This window comes from Myxocyprinus asiaticus, chromosome 47 (genome assembly GCF_019703515.2).
Source record: "Myxocyprinus asiaticus isolate MX2 ecotype Aquarium Trade chromosome 47, UBuf_Myxa_2, whole genome shotgun sequence".
Classification (NCBI taxonomy): Eukaryota; Metazoa; Chordata; class Actinopteri; order Cypriniformes; family Catostomidae; genus Myxocyprinus; species Myxocyprinus asiaticus.
The window spans coordinates 945,433-969,383 of record NC_059390.1 but is presented as its reverse complement, the minus strand read 5'-3'; the positions used below and the strand labels follow the sequence as shown (position 1 = coordinate 969,383).

The window sequence follows — 23,951 nt, the reverse complement described above, 5'->3', positions numbered from 1 at the left end:
TAAAGACTTTATTCATATTAATATTTCTAAAACATTACCTCTAGGTGGCGCTTATTTGCGACGCAGATGATTTCTGGTCTTATTTTGTTATTTTATGTAATATAAATGTAGAAGTGATGGGTATCTACGAAAAGTTCAGATTCTAAGCTTTCAAACGATACCTCAAATGCCTGACTTATACGGGGACCTTTAACTTTTTCTTCTAAAGCTTTAAATTCTGTTTGTTTATCTCCTAAAGTAGCAAAATTGCACTTTTAAATGTGTCTGTTTTATCAGAGCAGATTATATATTATCATCTAATAATTTATCAGTCCAGGTGTGTTGATTGTGAGTCAGGAGAAAAACCCTTCAGATGGAGGTGTTTTGTAGTATTAAATCACTGACAGCATCATGTGATCAGTAGAGATCTACAGCTGATAGAGCAGATCGAACTACTTCATGATGGTGGAGCTGAAACACATGAGTTCAGTTCACATCTTGTGATATCTGAGGAGAGTCTCTCAGTTAGTTCCTCTGAATCTTCACTACAAATCTGCTCAACACACCTTCATTCATGTGAAGAGCTCAGTGGCTCAGGAGGAAGAATGACAACACCAAGAGATGGAAGAGTGCTGGTTCAAGTCCTGGAAGATTGCTGGTTTGAGTCCCAGAAGAGCATCAAAGTCCCAGTGCAGCATCCTCTCCACAAACACCAGCTGAAAAACCTCATGACTTAGTTTTACACCAGAATAATGGTGTTAAGTCCTCATTCTCTCTTGCAGCAGAACCACTGCTGGATATTGTGTCAGAGGTCTGGGGGGGGGACACCCAGATGTTTGCCCCCCCCCACTCTCAGCTGATCAGACATCTGATCATCCTTTAACCATCATGCTTCTGTGACCAGGCCAGGTTTCAAACCAGGATCCTCCACACCAGGAGAACATGCTCACACCACTGAGCCACTGGCACTTCCACACAAACACTTGTTTATTTAGAGGCTTTATCTCGATTAATCACTGACAAACTGAAGAACTGACGCTAAAACAGATTTCAACAATAAGATCAGGACTCAAACCAGGATTCTCCACACAAGCACTGCACACTCATACCACTGAGCCACTGGTGCTTTCAGATCTTCACAGAGAGTTTTGAGGAGATTTGAATCGATAGTTTACCAAGCCAACAAGATACTAAAGCAAATTTAACATGTCTAGACTGGGAACTGAACCAAGGCTATTTGGCACAAGACACACTGATGCTCTATATCACAGAGCCACTGGCAGCTTCATGCACTCAGTTTCACATCAGTGACTCTGTGGTATGGGTGCTTTGTACTCCAATCATTTACAAACCAAAGAAATAAAGCAGAACTTTCTGATATTCTGCGCACAAGCACAGCTCTTACTACCACTGAGACACCGTATGCTTTAATTTTTAGTGGTTTTGTCTCAATCATCTTCAAACTGAAGACATAAAGATCACATTTTCTTGACTGGGATTCAGTGATACCAGTGATGTCTCTGTGCAATAACTAGACACACTTTATTTTACATCTGAATCTACTCACGGACAAACACTGCTTCAGTGTGGATTTGTCTCAATGAATCCCTTACAAGCTGAAACAGACTCGGTCAGGTGTTTCCATGAGCAGACAGATACAAAACAAAGTTCTCCAGACAAACACAGAACACACTGATATCACTGAAGCACTTTCAAGAGCTTTTGATCTTTATGTCTTCAGTCTGAAGATGATTGGACAAACCACTAAACATCCCAGCATACAGCGTCTCAGTAGTAGTAAGAGCTATACTTCTGCACAGAGTCCATAAATTCTTGCTTAATTCACGATTCAAACTCAGTACAAAGTGCTTATACCACTGAGTCACTGACGTGAAGCTGAGCGCATGAAGCCATCAGTGGCTCAGTGGTATAAGCGCAGTTTCTCTTGTGTGGAAAATCTCGGTTTGATTCCCAGTTTAAACACAATAAACTTGCTTTTATTTTGTCGGCTTGTAAACTATTGAGACAGATCTCCCCAAAAATCTCATCCATGTGGAAGTGCCAGTGGCTCAGTGGTATGAGTGTGCAGTGCTTGTGTGGAGACTCCTGGTTTGAGTCCTGATCTTATTGTTGAAATCTGTTTTAGCGTCAGTTCTTCAGTTTGTCGGTGATTAATCGAGATAAAGCCTCTAAATAAACAAGTGTTTGTGTGGAAGTGCCAGTGGCTCAGTGGTGTGAGCATGTTCTCCTGGTTTGAAACCTGGCCTGGTCACAGAAGCATGATGGTTAAAGGATGATCAGATGTCTGATCAGCTGAGAGTGGGGGGGGCAAACATCTGGGTGTCCCCCCCCCAGACCTCTGACACAATATCCAGCAGTGGTTCTGCTGCTGCAAGAGAGAATGATGACTTAGCCCCTATTCTGGTGTAAAACAATGATGTTTAGAGACAAAGTCAATGAGGTTTTTCAGCTGGTGTTTGTGGAGAGGATGCTGCACTGGGACTTTGATGCTCTTCTGGGACTCAAACCAGCAATCTTCCAGGACTTGAACCAGCACTCTCCTGTCTCTTGGTGTTGTCATTCTTCCTCCTGAGCCACTGAGCTCTTCACACAAATGAAGGTGTGTTGAGCAGATTTGTAGTGAAGATTCAGAGGAACTGACTGAGAGATTCTCCTCAGATATCACAAGACATGAACTGAACTTGTTCGATCTGCTCTATCAACTGTAGATCTGAGTGATTCACTTCTAGAAAACAGCTCCATCTGAATCAGCACTGTTTGAAACATCAGCTGGAGTTTTGATCACAAAAACATTTGAAATGAAGCTGCTTTCAAAACAACATTGATATGAATTCAGTTTAAAGGCACCAGAGACCTGAGCGTGTTTAATAAACATTTATTTCATTCACATTCAAAGAAACGTCACAGATGTTTTTTAGACAGGTGAGATCCAAACCCCTGTGAGCAGAGGTCAGAGGCCGTATTTCTTCTGTAAGTCTTGAACGGAACGGTCCGTCAGGCCGGCGCGCCGGATCCAGTCAAACAGCTCCTGTACCACTGAAACACAAACACGTGACCTCATCAACAACAGACCAATCAGCTGTGAGCTCGTGGCGAGACGTCAACATTACAATAGCCACGTTTTTCTTGAATGATTAAATGCTCCATTCCGCCGTCATTATTGCGTAGTGATTTTTGCATAGCGTCCCGTCTGCAGCTGTTGCTGTAAACTCCTTTAAGGACAACTCTCACCCACCTGTCTTCATACTGGCATCCAGAGATGCCTGCGGTTATATTGGAGGAGGAATGGGCATGAGGCAAACACACGGTTAAGTCAGACAGGATGTATTAGATGCTGCTTCTAATTCTTCGTTTGCCGAGTAGAGTGAGTAACATAAGAAGAAAGCTTTTCTGGCATATTTTTTAGACATCTCAATAAAGCAAAAACACCAATTACGGACTTTGGTGCCACAGGGCTCGAAATTAACATTTTTAATTGGTAGCACTGGTGCTCCCAACTTCAGAAAGTTAGAAGCACCACCGAAAATTAAGGAGCACCACAACTACAATTTATATAAAACTAAATAGGCTATGTATTTAAAAAAAACATCCTCACCATCAGCATTGGCGTGTTCCACTTCAACATGTCCGACAAGGATGTTTGTGGGCTGTCCATCAAGCAGGATGCGGACATACACTACCACACACTCCTTGACAGACAGGTCGGCGTCTCCATCAATGATGAATGAGATGTACTGTGCTGACAATACTTTAACTGCGGTGGCACATGACTTGTCATTTGCGTACGTCATGTTGATCTCAACGGCGTTCATTTTCATGAACTGCAACATGGGTTTAAATTTAGTGAAAGCGAGCTCTTGTTTGGTGACGGTGTTAAATTTCATAATCAGCTCTGCCAATTGATCGGAACGTCCGGCAGCATCCTGACGATTAAAAGCTTCAACAATCAAACCTGATCCTGAATTCTTTGCCACACACTTGTCCCGGCATTTCTTGTGCTTGGCGCTCTCCCCGTTTAATCAAGCTCTCGCACTTAAAATGTGTGGATTCAATGGCGAACGCACTGTTACCGGCAACCTCTGTCCCACAGGCTTTACAGTGAACGCAGTGCATTAAGCCATTTTCATAGCGGAGCCACTCTCTCCGAAAACTGCAAGCCTTCTTTTCCGCTGGTGGATCCACATTCACCACATGAGCGCCATCACCAACTCCAGGAGTTACATTATCTGTAACTTTAAGCGGCTTACAAAAGAAATCGCTCAGTGTTCTTATCATCTTCTCTCTTCAGCTCTTTACATTTCGCATGCTAGTTAGCTCCCCGTCACGGAGTGATTGATGGCTAATATTAACCAATCTATAATCTGCATTAAAGAATGCAAAGATGAAGTTTAATTGGTTATGTAACGTTGAATAGAACGGTGAAGCGGTCACTGTATCAGCTCACAGCAGGCACATAGTGCAGTAATTAGCGAACGTTTTGTAGAGAAATGAAAACAGGTCGCACCACAACAATTATCTGCACTCGCACAAATGCTCCCAAATATATTTTCAGGGTCGCACAGATTAAATTTCGGGAACATATGTGACCAAAATGTTCGCAATTTCGAGCCTTGTGCCGTTTTCATTTTCTCAGCCTTTCTCTGCATCTTCAGAACGCAACGACTGACGCTTTTCGCATGCGCAGAAGTTTTGTTCGGAATACATGTAATGCACGTCAACAAATATTTGTATCGAATTGCAAAGTTTAGAGGACACATAAACAGTACATTCAGAATCTGCAATCGGATTGAATTTATTCGGATTGACGAAAATGAGTGCATGTAAACTAGGGGTGTGCAGCGATATCTGTTCATATGACAAAATGATCTGTATCTGTCTCTGTATTCGGATAGAACCGGGTGTGGGCGGGGCTTAAACCAGAAGTGCGTCAAAACTAAACGAAACGCCCATTTTTAAGTGTTACTCTTACATTTATAGTTTCTATAAATAAAACATGCCTTTTCATAATAATAGCCTAATTATGAAACTATTATTTAAAAAAATATTATTTTATTATTTGTTTCTTACCAGATGAAGCTGAATTCGTAGGCTACATTAACTGTGGAATATGTTGTGTTTTCTCCTGGTATTTCAGATATTAATATCTGCTGAAACAGTATTATCGTTTATGTCTGTGCATGTATAATATTATTCTGGAGGCACGAGGTGTCAAGCAAAATGTGAAACGTCAAGCACACATTTTACAGTGAATATTAAATACAAATTCAAACATTAAAAGCAATTAAAATAAATTGATATAGCCTACAAACAGGTGAAAGTCCCGTAAGTCTATCGGGACTTTTTACGATAGGACACCATTATTTAGTTAAATAATAATAATAATAATAATAATAATAATGCTAATTTATATAGCACCTTACCAGAGGTAACGCAGTTTAAAGAAGAAGAAAAAGACAGAGCATGTTTCAGTTTCCTCGTTTTACATGAGGAGGAATATTCCTAATAGATAAATACTCTATGGAGCAGTTTAACTTTTTTCGGAATAACGTCTTAATCAGTTAATTTCCTTAATCGCTGATGTGGACATAAATGTTGTCAACTTTAAGAGACGGATAGACGAGCTCCGACGTGAAATCATCACTTCAGGTCATTAATTTAACATCGCGCTCATGTTTATTCGTGTCTTTCTGAATAAGGTATACAGCTTCGGGCACATCCCTAATGTAAACATAGCCAATGACAATAAAACCCAGAGATATCCACTGGTGTAAAGTTGAAAATAAAGCGACTCTGCAGTGCGACAGAAACAGCCGTCCGTCAACAGTTTTTCTCGCTCTGTTGATTATAACAGCAGTGATGATGTCACTGATGTCTTCTCGTGATCTCGTTACCTTTCCTCTCTGCAGACGACATGAACATGACAGCCATGTCGAATCTCCCGACACTCGTCAGATTCCTCAGGACGGCCAGAACGAGAGACGCATCTTCATGTCTGAAATCACACACAGTAAACTTGAAGAGCTCCTCTTATAATCGGACAGGATTCATCATGTTTGTCTTTTACTCACTCAATGTAGAAACTGTGGAATGTCTTGAGGAGCAGGTTTAGAATATCAGGCTCCAGAGAGTTCTGGAAGATCTTTGGGTAACAATCTGGACTGATTTGCTGAAATATTGGAGAGAACGTTTTATTAAATGAGCAACAAAAATGGAGATCGTATGAAGACGGCGGGCGGCACTGACGTTACCTTTAAATATCTGTAAGTGGATTCTGGATGCCGGCTGATCTTTCTGAGGTCAGACTCCAGCTGAAAACTGTTGTTGGGTGGAGGAGGAACCTGTTTGAGGTCCTCAGAGGAGACACTCTCTTTACTCACATCCTGCTGAGAACTTCTGAATCACAAACAGACACCAAACACCTCACAGGTCACTTGACTATTGAAAGTCTCTATTCAGTGGCACTAAAAGTATTTGGACACTGAAGTCACCTGTGAGCAGGAGGAGAGACGGCGTCTGAGATCTCCTCTATCTTCTGGATCTTGTGACTTGGTGAGGAGAGCACAGAGGGCGGGGTAGACACTTCTTCAGGTTTGGCTGACAGCATCATCTCTCCGCCTACTTCCTGTATGTCTATTCTTCTCAAGGGTTTCTGTGAAAACGACAAGACAAAACGGCATTTACAATAACAGCTGTAGAGCTTTCAAACATGGGTGTATCTTCAACTTCGGGCACTTTAATGTACCAGGGGTTGATTGTTATTAAAACTAACAGATGCCAACCTTGTCCCAGACCCAGACTTTTAATATTAAACTTTGAAAATCCATTATAAAAATAGTAATTATTACATGTTTAAAACTGTGATCGTCTAAACAAAGAGTGAAATAAACACAAACCATTTGGATCTTTGTTGTGTGAAAATGATTTCTATCAGTTTTCCACAGTTGTGGCGTCATTTCCAGCACACCGAACAATTTCACCCCTAATAAAGTTAGTGTACTTGTTGACCAAGTGAACAAAAGTGTCAGTGAAGAGCATGCATGAGATGAAATATGAGACAAAACAAAGAAAAATCAAGGGAAATATCACTTGTGAGCAGAAGATTTGTATCAATCAAGCTGTAAAAAGTGTGAAAATATGATTTAATTGTGAGTATTTAGGAAACATCAAATGTTAGCTATGAAATTAGTCTTATCAAGACAAAAGAGTCTGTCATTTTATTTGAAAAGCGTTAAAAATGTCGTTTCCATCAGCGTCATTTCCAGCACAGGATTCTATTAAACACAACACAGAATTTGAGATGTGCTGGAAATGACACTGAGCTGGAAATTTTATTGAATTTCAGAAAGATTGTCAAAAATGACAAATCTATAAATAAATAAATAAATAACTGTTACATATAAACAAGATTTCTGGCTCTATTTTCGTGAGCGCTACGCGCAATGACTGTGCACAACGTCTTATCCAATTTTCATAAGAGCACAACTTTGAATTGCAATTTTCGTGCCAGTGCAAAGCACAAGTGGGCATGTGTGGGAGTGTTTGCACTATCTGTGGGTGTATGCACGCAAACTGTGTGTGTATTGTATGATTTTTTTTTCTCCTCAATTTGGAATGCCCAATTCCCGATGTGCTCTAAGTCCTCGGGGTGGCGTAGTGACCCGCCTCAATCCGGGTGGTGGAGGACGAATCTCAGTTGCCTCCGCGTCTGAGACCGTCAATCCACGCATCTTATCACGTGCCTTGTTGAGCACGTTACCGCGGAGACATAGCGCGTGTGGAGGCTTCACGCTATTCTCCGCAGCATCCACGCACAACTCACCACACGCCCCACCGAGAGCAAGAACCACTAATCACGACCACGAGGAGGTTACTCCATGTGACTCTACCCTCCCTAGCAACCGGGCCAATTTGGTTGCTTAGGAGACCTGGCTGGAGTCACTCAGCACGCCCTGGATTCGAACTCGCGACTCCAGGTGTGGTAGTCAGCGTCAATACTCGCTGAGTGACCCAGTATTTTTCATTATTATTATTATTATTATTATTATTATTGTTTATTTTCACAATTGTATTTATGATACAATTTATATTGGTATTTTCCCACCTGTTGTCATTGAGTGAGTCACTGCAAAAGGTGCCGGTGGAAGAAGTTGGAGAGAGTAAAATGTTTGGATTTGGTATATGATTTTTTTTGACCATTTTGTTATTTTGATTATATTTACATTTCGTTTGAAGTGTAATTTGAATTTAGAAATATATTTAGTTTAATAAAAAATTAAAAAAAATATATAAATCGACCGATAAAAGTGCGTGCCGATACAATCACTTTTAATACTAGCCATGATTTATGCATACAGTCCATTTAAACTACCAACTTCTTATGATCGTGCTGTCTTTGTTTATATCGCTGGTGTTTGAGGGAATGGACTATATAATAGGACGCAGACGGTGCAATAACCGGAGAAGAACCTCAGAATTAAATTGCACTTGATCCAGACCATTAGCGCTTTGCACGTGCAATGTCACCAAACCCACTTGCGCCTAGACTCAGCGCATGCTTGCACAAAAATACCAAAACTTCATGGCCATGCCCACTGACTTTAAGCTTATGGTATAGCACTGCACTTAGCGCTAGCGCCCTTAAAATAGGGCCCTTTACTTTCTATAAGTCCACAGAGTGAAAGGTGCCTGAAGCTAAAGTATGTGATGTGTGATTGTTGTGTGGTGGACTCACAGTGGATCTGAGATGTTCAGGTTTGTTGATTGGCTGGACGGTTCTTCTCTGTGTGTTCTCGTCTGGAAACAGAAGCCCACTGGCCCTCAACTCCTGATTAATACATATACAATAACAATACGACTTCATTAATCAACTTTATTACACAGAACTCTTGAATACTCGACTCTGATTGGTCAATGGCGCCATCTAGGGGTCTGATATTTCTCAGTAACAACCGCACATCCATGTATCAGGCCGCTCATGCAGGTATTGTGAGTCACCTTTCCTGCTTCTCGGATTACTGTGAGAGTTTCATGTGCATTTATTTGTTTACATGGCAAGTAGTCTTGTAATAAGCTGGATAATGAGCAGTCAGCTGGTTGTTATTGCAAAATAAACCTCTTCAGTTGTCCGCTTCGCGTCAAAGTCCCGATCACCCTTTTGGGGTGAATTTTGCGATAACAACCAGCTGACTGTATGTTATCCCTTACTTATTCATTGTTTTTGTGCACATACAGTAGAATACACACACACACAGCTGTTGCACAAAATGTTTGACCACAGCAGAGACAAATAAACAGAGAGATCTCCATCAGTGCATTTTGATATTTACCACTGTGAGTTTCTCAATCTCATTTATGGCTTGTTTGTTTCCTGGCTCGAGCTTCAGAACCTGTTCAAAATCTGTAACAAACACACAATGTGTGTCATTCAGAAATAGCAATGACACAACCTGTCTGGATTGTGTTGAACAAACACAAGAATCATCATTAACCTTCTCTGGCATCTCTGATCTTTCCTAGAGAGGCTCGTGCTGTCGCTCGTCTCGCAAATGCTTTCGAGTACTTGTCGTCCAGAGCAACAGCTGTACTGCAGTCCTGCTCCGCCTCACTGTACCTGCACAACACACAACACACAAACTCACTAACACCACGGAGACTAGGCAGTGTGCACCTGAAAGATAAGTATGCACTACAAATACTAGTATGCATTAAGAAGTATCCAATACAAAAAATAGTATGCATTAAAAAATTTAGTGTGCACAACATAATGTGTGCTAGGTACAGTTGAAGTCAGAAGTTCACATACACTTCAGCCAAATACATTTAAACTCAGTTTTTCACAATTCCTGACATTTAATCATAGAACACATTCCCTGTCTTAGGTCAGTTAGGATCACTACTTTATTTTAAGAATGTGAAATGTCAGAATAATAGTAGAGAGAATGATTTATTTCAGCTTTTATTTCTTTCATCACATTCCCAGTGGGTCAGAAGTTTACATACATTTGTTAGTATTTGGTAGCATTGCCTTTAAATTATTTAACTTGGGTCAAACGTTTTGGGTATCCTTCCACAAGCTTCTCACAATAAGTTGCTGGAATTCTGTCCCATTCCTCCAGACAGAACTGGTGTAACTGAGTCAGGTTTGTAGGCCTCCTCGGATTGAGGTCAGGACTTTGTGATAGCCACTCCAATACCTTGACTTTGTTGTCCTTAAGACATTTTGACACAACTTTGGAGGTATGCTTGGGGTCACTGTCCATTTGGAAGACCCATTTGCGACCAAGCTTTAACTTCCTGTCTGATGTCTTGAGATGTTGCTTCAATATATCCACATAATTTTCCTTCCTCATGATGCCATCTATTTTGTAAAGTGCACCAGTCCCTCCTGCAGCAAAACACCCCCACAACATGAGGCTGCCACCCCCATGCTTCACAGTTGGGATGGTGTTCTTCGGCTTGCAAGCCTCACCCTTTTTCCTCCAATCATAACAATGGTCATTATGGCCAGAAAGTTCCATTTTTGTTTCATCAGACCAGAGGACATTTGTCCAAAAAGTAAGATCTTTGTCCCCATGTGCACTTGCAAACTGTAGTCTGGCTTTTTTATGGTGGTTTTGGAGCAGTTGCTTCTTCCTAGCTGAGCAGCCTTTCAGGTTATGTCGATATAGGACTCGTTTTACTGTGGATATAGATACTCGTCTATCTGTTTCCTCCAGCATCTTCACAAGGTCCTTTGCTGTTGTTCTGGGATTGATTTGCACTTTTCACACCAAACTACATTAATCTCTAGGAGACAGAATGCGTCTCCTTCCTGAGCGGTATGATGGCTGTGTGGTCCCATGGTGTTTATACTTGCGTACTATTGTTTGTACAGATTAACGTGGTACCTTCAGGCGTTTGGAAATTGCTCCCAAGGATGAACCAGACTTGTGGAGGTCCACAGTTTTTTTTCTGAGGTCTTGGCTGATTTCTTTTGATTTTCCCATGATGTCAAGCAAAGAGGCACTAAAGTGCCTAAAAAGATACAAACTATTCTTGAAAATATATATGTTGCTAGGAAGGTAAGATCTATCTAAGAAACTATGCAGATCTGTCTTTATTTCTGGCTGTTAAAAACTAAGGCTGTCAATAGAATAAAATTATCATGACTAATTTCATGACTTCAGAATGAAACAGTCGAAATTCAAGGTATATTTTCACCTTTTTTCTCTGAAAGTTTCTGTGGACCCCGGTTAGAAAACTCCTAGTATAAAACATGTAGGCCTAATTAATACAAAAGAAACTTTGCACTCATATGCACTAGGTGATGTGTACTACCAGAGCAAGTATGGACTAAATCTATACACTTGGCAGCATGCATTATAAAACACATTAACATAAAATAGCAGGCACAATAAAAATAATTTATGCATCTTTAAAAGACATGCACTACAAAACAAGTATGCACAAGATAGTGTGCATGACCAAAAAATAGAATGCACTACAAAACAAGTATGCATTTGGAAGTATGCATTGTAAAAAAAACAGTATGTCCTAACTAAACTAGCAAGCACAATAATAATATAATTGTGCATGTCCACTGGATAGTAAGCATTCCCACGTAGGTGTGTTAGATGGTATTTATCTATATACCTTAAATGCACATGCTTCAGGTGTGTTCTCATTTGAATGTGTGTGTGTTACCTGTTTAGTTTGAGGTAAGCCATGGCTCTGTTAGCAGGCAGCAGAGCGTTTGTGTCGTCTGCTTCAATTCCTTTAGTGTAACACTCCACAGCGGCCTCATACTTCCCTTCTTTAAAGTAAGCATTTCCCTGACACATTCAAACACACATCAGTGTTCAGTATTGATATATGTTCACTTCAGCTTTATGACACATGAATAAGAAGCGTTTCTCACTCTGTCTTTCTGAATAACAGCTTCCTGTTTCCTGTGCTGTTCCTGCAGCTGCTGCTGTTTAAAAGGATCAAGCGTCTGCGCAGACGCTGCAGCTGTCTCACTCTCTCTCTCCTCTACCGTCTGTCTGCTGGAATCAAACACCTGATGAGAGACAATAACCAGAGAGGGGTTATAAAAATGCATAACTTCAACATCAAACATATTTCACATTTCATTAGTCAAGTGGATTCACACCTGCTTTAATTTCTTTATTTCATTCTGTGCCTCCATGTTTCCAGGATCCAATTTGAGAACCATTTCATAATCTGGACAAACAATTGAGAATAAAAGATTGATTATGATGAGATTGAAAGAAATGGATGAACTGAAAATTAAAATGATCTCACCGTCGAGCGCCCCCTGATGGTTCTTGAGAGCAGCGCGTGCGGCTCCTCTCCTGGCGTAAGCTTTCAGGTATTTACTGTCTAAAGCGATTGCCAAATTACAGTCTGACTCGGCCACAGCAAACCTGCCACAGATGTCACACAATCACAACACACATTAGCATTATTACAAACAAACAAAAAATGAAATATTAATAACTGTATGGACCTTAGTCAGGGTAGACAACATATTTATTTAGCTTCAGACACCATTCAGTTTTTTATTGCATCTTTGTCCATACAAATTTTAAAAGGTATGCACTAGATATTATACATTAGCTAGTGTGCATAAGAAAAAAATATAATGTACTACAAGCACAAGAATGCACTAGGTAGTGTGCATTGTAAAAAAACAGTACGTCCTACAGAAACAAGCATGCACTACAAAAAACAAGTATATTTAAGAGTACACTAGTCAGAACGCATTACTAAAGGTATGCACTAGAAAAACAAATATGCACTAGGTAGTGTGCACTAGCTAGCATGCATAACAAATCAATAGACTATCTCACAAGTACACTGTCTGGTTCACCTTCTTCCGACCTACAGGCAGAAACTAAAATCAGCTAAACCTGTAGTAAAGACTGTAAAGAGATTGACCAATGAAGCAGAGCTGGAACTACAAGCCTGCTTTGACTGCACTGATTGGAGTGTTTTTAAGGCTGCAGACACCAATCCGGACGAGCTCACAGATACGGTGACATCATATATCAGTTTCTGTGATGATATGTGCATTCCTACTAGGACTTATTTAACGTACAACAATGACAAACCATGGTTTACAGCAAAATTCAGGCAGCTTTGTCAGGCCAAAGAGGATGCTTACAGAAGTGGGGATAGAATCTTATACAATCAGGCCAGAAACACACTGACAAAAGAGATTAGAGTGGCTAAAAGAGAAGCTGAAAAACAGGTTTTCAGATAACGACCCTGCATCAGTGTGGTGTGACCTGAAAAACATTACTATCTACGCCACAATAGGCAATCAACAACTGGCTGATGACCTCAATGTGTTTTACTGTAGATTTGAAAGGCCTAGTCTCACACCCCACACCTGCTCTGACCTTCACTTCACACAAACACCAACACCTCTTGCAACCCCCCTTCTGCTACTCAACCTGCACTTAAGATCTGTGAAGTGGATGTGTGCCGGGTCTTCCGGAAACAAAAGACAAGGAAAGCACAGGGCCCAGATGGAGTTTCACCCACTTGTCTAAAATCCTGTGCTGATCAGCTGACCCCCATCTTCACACAAGAATTGTGAAGTTCCCTGCTGCTTCAAACGCTCCACCATCATCCCCGTCCCAAAGAAACCCAAAACCACAGGACTTAATGAACACAGACCCATTGCTCTGATGTCTGTGGTCATGGAGTCATTTGAGAGACTGGTGTTGACCCACCTGAAGGACATCACTGGACCCTTTCTGGATCCCCTTCAGTTTGCTTATCGAGCAAACAGGTCTGTGGATGATGCAGTCAACATGGGATTGCATCATATCCTGCAACATCTGGACAGACCAGGGACATATGCAAGGATCCTTTTTGTGGACTTCAGTTCGGCTTTCAACACCATCATCCCAGTTATACTCCAGAATAAATTACACCAACTCTCTGTTCCCATGTCTATCTGTCAGTGGATCACCAGCTTTCTGACGGACAGGCAGCAGCTAGTGAGACTGGGGAAATTCACTTCCAGCACCTGTACGATCAGCACTGGTGCCCCCCAGGGATGTGTGCTCTCCCCACTACTCTTCTCCCTCTACACCAATGACTGCATTGACAAGGACCCCTCTGTCAAGCTCCTGAAGTTTGCAGACAACACCACTGTCATCGGCCTCATCCAAGATGACGATGAGTCTGTATACAGAAGGGAGGTTGAACAGCTGACTGTCTGGTGCAGTCAAAACAACCTGGAGCTGAACACGCTCAAAACAGTGGAGATGATTGTGGACTTTAGGAGGAACACCCCAACATTGATCCCGCTCACCGTTCTGAACAGCACTGTGGTAGCAGTGGAGTCATTCATGTTCTTGGGCACTACCATCTCATAGGACCTGAAGTGGGAGACCCACATTGACTCCATTGTGAAAAAGGCCCAGCAGAGGTTGTATTTCCTTCACCAGTTGAGGAAGTTCAACCTGTCACAGGCGCTGCTGATACAGTTCTACTCAGCAGTCATTGAGTCTGTCCTCTGCACTTCAATAACTGTCTAGTTTGGTTCAGCTATGAAATCAGACATCAGAAGACTACAAAGGACAGTTCGGACTGCTGAGCGGATTATTGGTTGCCCCTTGCTCTCCCTTCAAGAACTGTACACTTCCAAAATGAGGAAAAGGGCCGGAAAAATCACTCTGGACCCCACTCATCCTGCCCATTACCTCTTTGAGCTGTTGCCTTCTGGCCGATGCTTCAGAGCTCTGAGCACCAGAACCGTCATGCACAGGAACAGTTTTTTCCCTCAGGCTATCCATCTCATGAACAGTTAAAACTGCCCCATTGAGCAATAATTATGTGCAATACACAGCTTAGCCTATTTATATTTATCCAACATATCCAACCTCTTCTGCCATACATTCCCTTGTGCTAGCTGTATATAATGGACTTGTATTTGTACATACGTGTATGTATATATATATATATATATATATATATAGTGCATCCGGAAAGTATTCACAGCGCTTCACTTTTTCCACATTTTGTTATGTTACAGCCTTATTCCAAAATGAATTAAATTCACTATTTTCCTCAAAATTCTACAAACAATACCCCATAATGACAACGTGAAAGAAGTTTGTTTGAAATCTTTGCAAATTTATTACAAATAAAAAACAAAAAAAATCACATGTACATAAGTATTCACAGCCTTTGCCGTGACACTCAAAATTTAGCTCAGGTGCATCCTGTTTCCACTGATCATCCTTGAGATGTTTCTACAACTTGATTGGAGTCCACCTGTGGTAAATTCAGTTGATTGGACATGATTTGGAAAGGCACACACCTGTCTATATAAGGTCCCACAGTTAACAGTGCATGTCAGAGCACAAACCAAGCCATGAAGTCCAAGGAATTGTCTGTAGACCTCCGAGACAGGATTGTATCGAGGCACAGATCTGGGGAAGGGTACAGAAAAATTTCTGCAGCATTGAAGGTCCCAATGAGCACAGTGGCCTCCATCATCCATAAATGGAAGAAGTTTGGAACCACCAGGACTCTTCCTAGAGCTGGCCGCCCGGCCAAACTGAGCGATCGGGGGAGAAGGGCCTTAGTCAGGGAGGTGACCAAGAACCCAATGGTCACTCTGACAGAGCTCCAGCATTTCTCTGTGGAGAGAGGAGAACCTTCCAGAAGAACAACCATCTCTGCAGCACTCCACCAATCAGGCCTGTATGGTAGAGTGGCCAGACGGAAGCCACTCCTCAGTAAAAGGCACATGACAGCCCGCCTGGAGTTTGCCAAAAGGCACCTGAAGGACTCTCAGACCATGAGAAACAAAGATTGAACTCTTTGGCCTGAATGGCAAGCGTCATGTCTGGAGGAAACCAGGCACCACTCATCACCTGGCCAATACCATCCCTACAGTGAAGCATGGTGGTGGCAGCATCATGCTGTGGGGATGTTTTTCAGCGGCAGGAACTGGGAGACTAGTCAGGATCGAGGGAAAGATGAATGCAGCAATGTACAGAGACATCCTTGATGAAAACCTGCTCCAGAGCGCTCTGGACCTCAGACTGGGGTGAAGGTTCATCTTCCAACAGGACAACAACCCTAAGCACACAGCCAAGATAACAAAGGAGTGGCTCCGGGACAACTCTGTGAATGTCCTTGAGTGGCCCAGCCAGAGCCCAGACTTGAACCCGATTGAACATCTCTGGAGAGATCTGAAAATGGCTGTGCACCGACGCTCCCCATCTAGCCTGATGGATCTTGAGAGGTCCTGCAAAGAAGAATGGGAGAAACTGCCCAAAAATAGGTGTGCCAAGCTTGTAGCATCATACTCAAAAAGACTTGAGGCTGTAATTGGTGCCAAAGGTGCTTCAACAAAGTATTGAGCAAAGGCTGTGAATACTTATGTACATGTGGTTTTTTTCATTTTTTATTTTTAATACATTTACAAAGATTTAAAACAAACTTCTTTCATGTCGTCATTATGGGGTATTGTTTGTAGAATTTTGAGGAAAATAATGAATTTAATCCATTTTGGAATAAGGCTGTAACATAACAAAATGTGGAAAAAGTGAAGTGCTGTGAATACTTTCCGGATGCACTGTATATATATATATATACATATATATATATATATATATATATATATATATATACACACACATACACATACACACACACACACCGATCAGCCACAACATTAAAACCACCTGCCTAATATTGTGTAGGTCCCCCTCGTACCACCAAAACAGTGCCAGCCCGCATCGCAGAATAGCATTCTTATTGTGTATTTCTATATATACTTTTATTTTCTATTTGCTTTTTATTTTTATTCTGTTTTTTTTATTGTTGTTGTATTGTTTGTGCACTGGAAGTTTCTGTCACCAAGACAAATTCCTTGTATGTGTAAGCATACTTGGCAATAAAACTACCCATACTACTCTTACTTCTTCTGCCATATCTGTCTATGGCAGAAATAATAAAAGTAGTATGCCATTCCAAATCGGCCAGTATGTTCTACATAAACTAGCATGCACTACAAAAACAAGTATATATTAGTGCACAGTAGGTAGAACACATTATTAAAAGCAGAAGTGCCCAAACTTTATCCTATAAAAGGCCAAAAATCAAACCTGATTAACATATTGAATTAACATAGTTTACAAAAATATTACTCTGCAATCTAAATTAATGCAATGAAAAGCTGCGTCAATAGCATTTTTTTTCCAACTTCATCATATACGGCAAGGTGGGCCAAAACAAAGGTCATCACGGGCCAGTTTTGCACATCTCCGATTAAAAGGTATGCACTAGAAAAACAAATATGCACATGATATTCAGCACAAGTTAGTGTGCATATATAATGTCCGACAAACATAAGTACAGTAATGGCCAAAAATATTGGCACCCTTGGTAAATATGAGTAAAGAAGGCTGTAAAAATAAATCTGCTTTGTTTATCCTTTTGATCTTTCATTAAAAAAAAATTCACAAAAATCTAACCGTTAACTGAAGTAAAACAACTGAAACAGGGGAAATATCTCATTATTAAATAAATATTTTTCTCCAAAACATGTTGGCCACAATTACTGACACCCCTAGACTTTCTAATGAGTAAAATATATCTGAAGTATATTCCTATTCATATTTTACATTTTTTACTGCACCTGGGTGACTAGGAACATGAAATTGTTCAGCCATGACTTCCTGTTTCACAGGGGTATAAATATGAGGTAACACACAAGCCAAATTCCCTTAATCATCAATCACAGTGGGTTAGACTAAAGAATATAGTTCTGATGTGTGGCAGAAGGTTGCTGAGCTTCACAAAATGGGGAGTGGCTATAAAAAAATAGCCAAAGCATTGAAAATACCCATTTCCACCATCAGGGCAATAATTAACAAGTTCCAATCAACTGGAGATCTTAAGAATCAGCCTGGAAGAGGACGTGTGTCTATATTGTCTCCACACACGGTGAGGAGGATGGTTTGAGTGGCCAAAGAATCTCCAAGGATCACAGTTGGAGAACTGTAGTAATTAGTTGGGTCTTGGGGTCAGAAAGTCTCAAAAAAATATCAGACGTCACCTACATCACCACAAGTTGTTTTGGAGGGTTTCAAGAAAAACGCCTCTGCCCTCATCCAACAACAAACTCAAGCGTCTTCAGTTTGCCAGACACTACAGGAACTTCAAATGGGACCAGGTTCTATGGTCAGATGAAACAAAAATTAAGCTTTTTGGCAGCAAACGCCAGAGATGGGTTTGGCGCACACAGAGATGAAGAAGTACCCAATGCCCACCGTTAAATATGATGGTGGATCTTTAATGTTGAAGGGCTGTTTTTCTGTCAGAGGTCCTGGACATCTTGTTCAGATACATGGCATCATGGACTCTATCGTATACCAACAGATAAAAAATCAAAACCTGACTGCCTCTGCCAGAAAGCATACAATGGGCCATGGTTGGATCTTCCAGCAGGACAATGATCCAAAACACACATCAAAATAAACACAAAAATGGTTAACTGACCACAAAATCAAGTTTCTGCCATGGCCATCCCAATCCTCTGACCTGAACCCCATAGAACACCTGTGGGGTGAACTGAAGAGGAGAGTCCATCAACATGGACCTCTGAATTTGAAGGATCTGGAGAGATTCTGTATGGAGGAATGGTCTCAGATCTCTTGCCATGTGTTCTCCAACCTCATTAGGCATTATAGGAGAAGATTCAGAGCTGTTATATTGGCAATGGGAGGTTGCAAAAAGTACTGAATAAAAGGGTGCCAATAATTGTAATATTTATTTAATAATGAGATATTTCCCGTTTCAATTGTTTTACTTCAATTAAAGGTTAGATTTTTGTGAATTCTTTGTATGAAAGATCAAAAGGATAAGCAGTGCGATTTTTTTTTCACAGCCTTCTTTGCTCATATTTACCAAGGGTGCCAATATTTTTGGCCACAATGGTATATACTAGGTAGTGTGCATTGTAAAAAACAGTATGTCCAACATAAACAAGCATGCACTACAAAAAATAAGCATATTTTAGAGCACACTAGTTAGAATGAATTATTTAGAGGTAGGCACTAGAAAAACAAGTATGCACTACAGTGTTAGTGTGTACTAACATGCATGCATTACAAAAAAACAGCACTACAAACACAAGTATGCATTAGGTGCATTGAAAAAAAAACAGTATGTCTAAAATAATCTAACATGCGCAACAAAAAAAAAAGTATGTTTAGTAAGTGCACATTAGGTAGAATGACGTTATTAAGAGGTATACACTACAAAGACATGTATGCACTAGATAGCATGCGCAATGTACTACAAAAACAAGTATGAACTAGTAAATGTGAATTGTAAAATTCTGCCTAGCATTTCCCTTTTACATTTCATGAAAGAAAAGTCATATGGGTTTGGAACAATATGAGGGTGAGTAAATGACAGATTTTTAATGAAATATGCTGTCTACCCCAACTATGATCCACTGAGGGGTTGAAATGCTGGTTTTACTTCTTCAGTCTGCAGAAGCAGGCCGCTCTGTTTGTGGGCAGGACGGGGTTGTATGGATCTGCGCTCATTCCTCTGGTGTAACACTCCACTGCGCTGTCATACTGACCATCTTTAAACAACTCGTTGCCCTGAAATATTCAACAGATGCATGTGAAACCCACCGCCAAACCACTGACAGGGTTACTCCTCTTTTCAAGGCACAATTTTCCAGGATATTTTATGCGCCCAACAAGTGTAATATGTAAGCAAAATCACATGCTTCAGAGTGCTCTCTGTCTCTGTCATCTCACACACAAGTGTGCACGTGATGATCATGATGAGGTGTTTTTAGTGTATGAGCGGACAGCTCTACACATTCATTTTGAAGCACGCATCACTTGGAGATTATTTATTCAATTAAATCAGAGTTTAATTATCACACTAGGACATATCACAATTTTTATTTGATTCATTGTACATTCAAACATTAAGAAAAAAGCAGATCTATAACTTCCGTTCATTTTGTGAACTGGCGAGCATGACTATTCATCCAAAAAGACATCAATAATAGTGTAATAATGAGTTTCATTAACGTCCTTACCTTCTCCTTTATTAAAATGTGCATGTCAAATCTACTGACTTCAATCGAATGTTTAAGCATTATAAGAACAATGCGGATCTACTGTATCATTTTCAACTTCTGAGCATGACTTTTATCAGGAAATACAACAATAGCCTAATAATAATAATTCTGAGTTTCAATAATGTCCTTTGGTCATTGTAAAGTGCATTTGACATGAGTTGAGTCGAGGCATCAACGCTCCGCTCAACCCCAGCGTCAAGCGGCACTTTGCCCTCCACATGACAAGCGTTGCAGAAAGCGTCACGGAGGAGCGAAATTACGATCTTGCCACGCAAGAAAGTGGGAGGTGTGCACAATAAACACTGAAAACATTTATTTGGAAGAGAAAAAAAAAGGCAATTGATTTGATTGCAGAAAATAAAAAGAGGACTCGTGTATGTTTATAGCTTAGCGTTTTTATTTATTTATTTATTTATTTAACTGTAGTTCAATAACTGGGGTCTCTGGATACTCAGAATCGATAAGGTAATAACTAATTAAAATAAATTATGAGACATTCAATATCTCTTCATAAATTTGGACAGTTTTAAAATATTTCTTGAAGCTTTGTTCTCTCAAAGACATCATTTGTGTGAGGCAAAAACAAGTGTGAAATACACTTTGGTGAAGTTGGAGCCGAGGTTGCACTGACGTGTCACTTCATAGTCTTCAATGTATTCGGCAGCGCTGACACGAGTCATGTGAACGCCCCTCAATGTGTATAAACTCACTTTTATGCATTAATAACTCTTTCGCCATTTTCTCTCCGTGATGAACAAGGTAGACTCACATGCCGATGCTGAAGTGAATGAACAACAGGTCATTTCGTTTGTTTACGAATGAGAAGTTTCACGAGTGCCGCTTCTCAATGTGCACGCATTGCTGTAGCCAAGCAGGCGATTTGCCTTGGTTGGACCGTGATTGCCAAGCACGCGATTGGACGCTGCTGTAATCAATCATGAGGGCGTAAGCGCCCTTAACCGCTGATGCAGCCGCCGGCAGTTTGTGTATTTGACTCCTATTCCGAGTCTACATGTAACAAAAACCTTGCTAGCAACACAGTCCAACCGTTTTATCAAACTAAAATATTTTCCAGGAAAATATTTCCATGACTGGAAAACTGCATTGCAGAATTCCAGGTTTTCCAGGACACGTGGGAACCCTGACATGATACATATATTATAAATCGTACCTTCTCCTTCTCAGCGAGGGCCAGATCTCTGTCCACCTCTGACTCATTGGACTGCACCGGACTCTCCTCTGTTTCCATGGACTCCAGAGCCTTGTCCTGGAAATCAGCATTGATCATGATTACATCATTTCAAAAATGATGACATCATTCTGTTGAATAGTGTAGAATGACTAAAGAACTGCATTACCATGGCAAATTTGTCCCAGGCTTGGTAATCGTAAGATTTGATCCGCGCTGTCTCTTTCTGACCGTTGTTGTCGTTTGTTTGACGTTTCACCCTCTTCTTTGTCTTTTGATGATCCTTGTTCCTCACTGGTGGGAGAGTTTTCTGAGACATACAAATAACTTCAGCACAAATCAAGCCCAGATTCTTGTGATTTCTTGAGTGTGTTCAGTATGAACAGAAGATATACTGAAGTGAGAAGTTTACTTGAGTTTCGTCAATGTTTCCGGTGCGAAGCTGCTGGTCTTTCCTCTTGACTTCTTCCTCCCAGTTGTTGAGCTCCTTCATGTAGTTCTGCAGATCTTCTGCGTTCTGTCTCATCTGCAGCTGCAGATCCAGGGCTTTATTTCCAGACATCTTTGTGTTCTTCTAGCAGTCTGAGCCCACATCAGACAAACTTGCTGCTTGAGAACTTGCTAGATGATTCTCTACAACACACAACATACATTACAGAGCATCTATTAAACAAATCAAAAGTTTGAACAAACTCTGGGGGTGCTGGTGGTGAAGTGGTAAAAGATCAAGGCTTGTAACTTAAAGGCTGCAGGTTTAAACCCTGCAAGGACTGATCCTTAACCCTAACCAAACGTCTATGAAAACATATTTTGTGTCGAATTAGCACCACGGTTACGACAATTAAACTCTGCAACTTGTTATTAGCCACCAATGTCATATAAAAAAAGAAATAAAACAAAATGACAAAGATTCTGACAGATCATTTCATCACCAAGACTAGTCCAAGAGGACGAATACAGGATTCTGTGAGCCCTGTCAATCAAATTAATACAACTTAATATAGCCTTATAATCAGTGTTGGGTAAGTTACTCTAAAAAAGTAATTAATTACTAACTACTAATTACATCTTTTACAGTGTAATCAGATTATTGTACTAATTACTCTGTCTGAAAAGTAACAGCATTACTTATTACTAATTGCTTTCTAAAACCTGTATGAAAAATACAAGGATAGACACAAAACTGTTCTTTTAATTCATTCAAATAAATTATTCATGACCTGGCCAAAGAATTTAAAGGGGCACCGTTAAATTAAAAAACTTATATTTTAACATTAGACATTAAATAGTCGATTTTAAAATCACTATTGTTTTATACAGAATGTTTCTATAGCCTATACAGTATTTAACGCAATTATATCAGAAGTAACTGTAATTAAATTACTGAAAAATTAAGAGTAGTCCCTTACTTTACTTTTTTAATGAAAAAGTATTTAATTACAGTAATTAATTACTTAGTAATGCATTACACCCAACACCGCTTATATAATATAGCCTTCAAAATACAAATTTTTAATATTTTCCACCAGATGGCGCCATTTTTCTCATATGGAGCAAATACAAGCTTTTTCCCTATTTTCTGTATTATAGAGCACGGCAGGTCAATTGAATAAATGATGCAGCTAAAATTGTGTATGTGTGTTGGTATGGATGTCAGAGTGTGTTTTGTATGTGTATTGAGAAATGTGTGGGTGGGTGTGTGTGTAATAAACAACAGTGGCATTATGTAAACAAACGGGCATTTAAAGGGTTAAAATCCTGAAAATGAATGAATATTTGGTAGTTATGATCACGACTGATGTTGGTTAAAAAATCTAAGTCAGTGAAAGTGGAAAATAATATTAATATATAATACTATTATGGCAGTTTTTTGACGCAGACATTTTTGTCCTCTAAGGACCTCTGAGTAACTTTTTTAAATTGGCGCACAAGGATTAATACAACTTAATATAACCTTATAATACATGTATTGTGACTTAATATACCGTTATAACGCCAGACATTCCAGAATACTCACTGACAGACAGACAGACAGACAGTCACTTCTGTAGAAACCAACACAATCTGAAAGAACCAAAGACGTAAAAGACTTAAAATAATTCAGATATTTATTAAAAACAAATGAACGCCTTACTGACGTGAAATTAAACACATACGAGTAACTCGCGCGCTAACACACGTGTGGCATATTTCTCCAAATTATTAACTTTTAAATAACTTTTGTTTAAAACACGTGAAAATATAACTCCATCCCGATCAGTTTTCAATCAATAATTTTTTTCAGCAGTGAACATCAGATGTCAGTTGTACCTGTATTGATGATGGAGAGATTTAAATCAGCAGTTTGTGTTCAGCGCCATGACAGCACATCCTCATCCGCGCGCACAAACATCACGCATACGTCACAAACAGTGCGCGCGCAGGTCATGGCGCAACAACTGAAATCGCTGGCAAACATTAAAAGGGAAGGGAATATAATATTGTTTTTGTAATATAAGTGTATTTTTAACTATAAGAAAATTATACAGCTCAAATAATAATAAAAAATCGCTTATTTCTCTCCCTTCTTTTCTTCGCTGTCTGAGGGCCTTTATTTTGACATAACCCAGACGGCTTTTATTTTGAAATTACGCGTGACGCGTA

General features: G+C 40.2%; 2 protein-coding genes across 6 annotated transcripts in view; one reads left to right on the top strand and one right to left on the bottom strand.

Moving 5' to 3' along the window:
• The window catches only part of LOC127436451 (mitochondrial inner membrane protease ATP23 homolog), a 30,444-nt gene that overhangs the window by 2,913 nt on the left and 3,580 nt on the right, over positions 1-23,951 (top strand). Inside the window, exon 1 of one of the 2 annotated variants that reach the window (XM_051690618.1) lies at positions 12,242-12,349. The exons of the other annotated variant lie outside the window; for it this stretch is intronic. The gene's annotated coding sequence lies outside the window, so the exon portion shown is untranslated. Of the gene's footprint in view, positions 1-12,241; positions 12,350-23,951 lie in introns of those variants that run through there. 2 annotated transcript variants of the gene reach the window in all.
• On the bottom strand, positions 2,860-23,718 carry LOC127436435 (RNA polymerase II-associated protein 3-like). 4 transcript variants are annotated; one of them, XM_051690569.1, is made up of 18 exons: positions 23,619-23,710; positions 23,326-23,372; positions 21,721-21,941; positions 21,478-21,618; positions 21,291-21,386; positions 19,498-19,625; positions 12,283-12,404; positions 12,131-12,201; positions 11,897-12,037; positions 11,683-11,810; positions 9,489-9,610; positions 9,327-9,397; positions 8,732-8,824; positions 6,489-6,649; positions 6,249-6,393; positions 6,069-6,166; positions 5,892-5,992; positions 2,860-3,036 (listed from the first exon to the last, which is right to left on the bottom strand). In XM_051690569.1, exons 3-18 carry the CDS (start codon positions 21,868-21,870, stop codon positions 2,951-2,953), a joined length of 1,854 nt encoding a protein of 617 aa, XP_051546529.1. In that variant the 5' UTR covers positions 21,871-21,941; positions 23,326-23,372; positions 23,619-23,710; the 3' UTR covers positions 2,860-2,950. The 4 variants fall into 4 exon arrangements, with proteins under 4 accessions (XP_051546529.1, XP_051546530.1, XP_051546528.1 ...); XM_051690570.1 differs by having other exon boundaries at positions 23,334-23,372; positions 23,619-23,690; XM_051690568.1 differs by lacking the exon at positions 23,326-23,372 and having other exon boundaries at positions 23,619-23,718.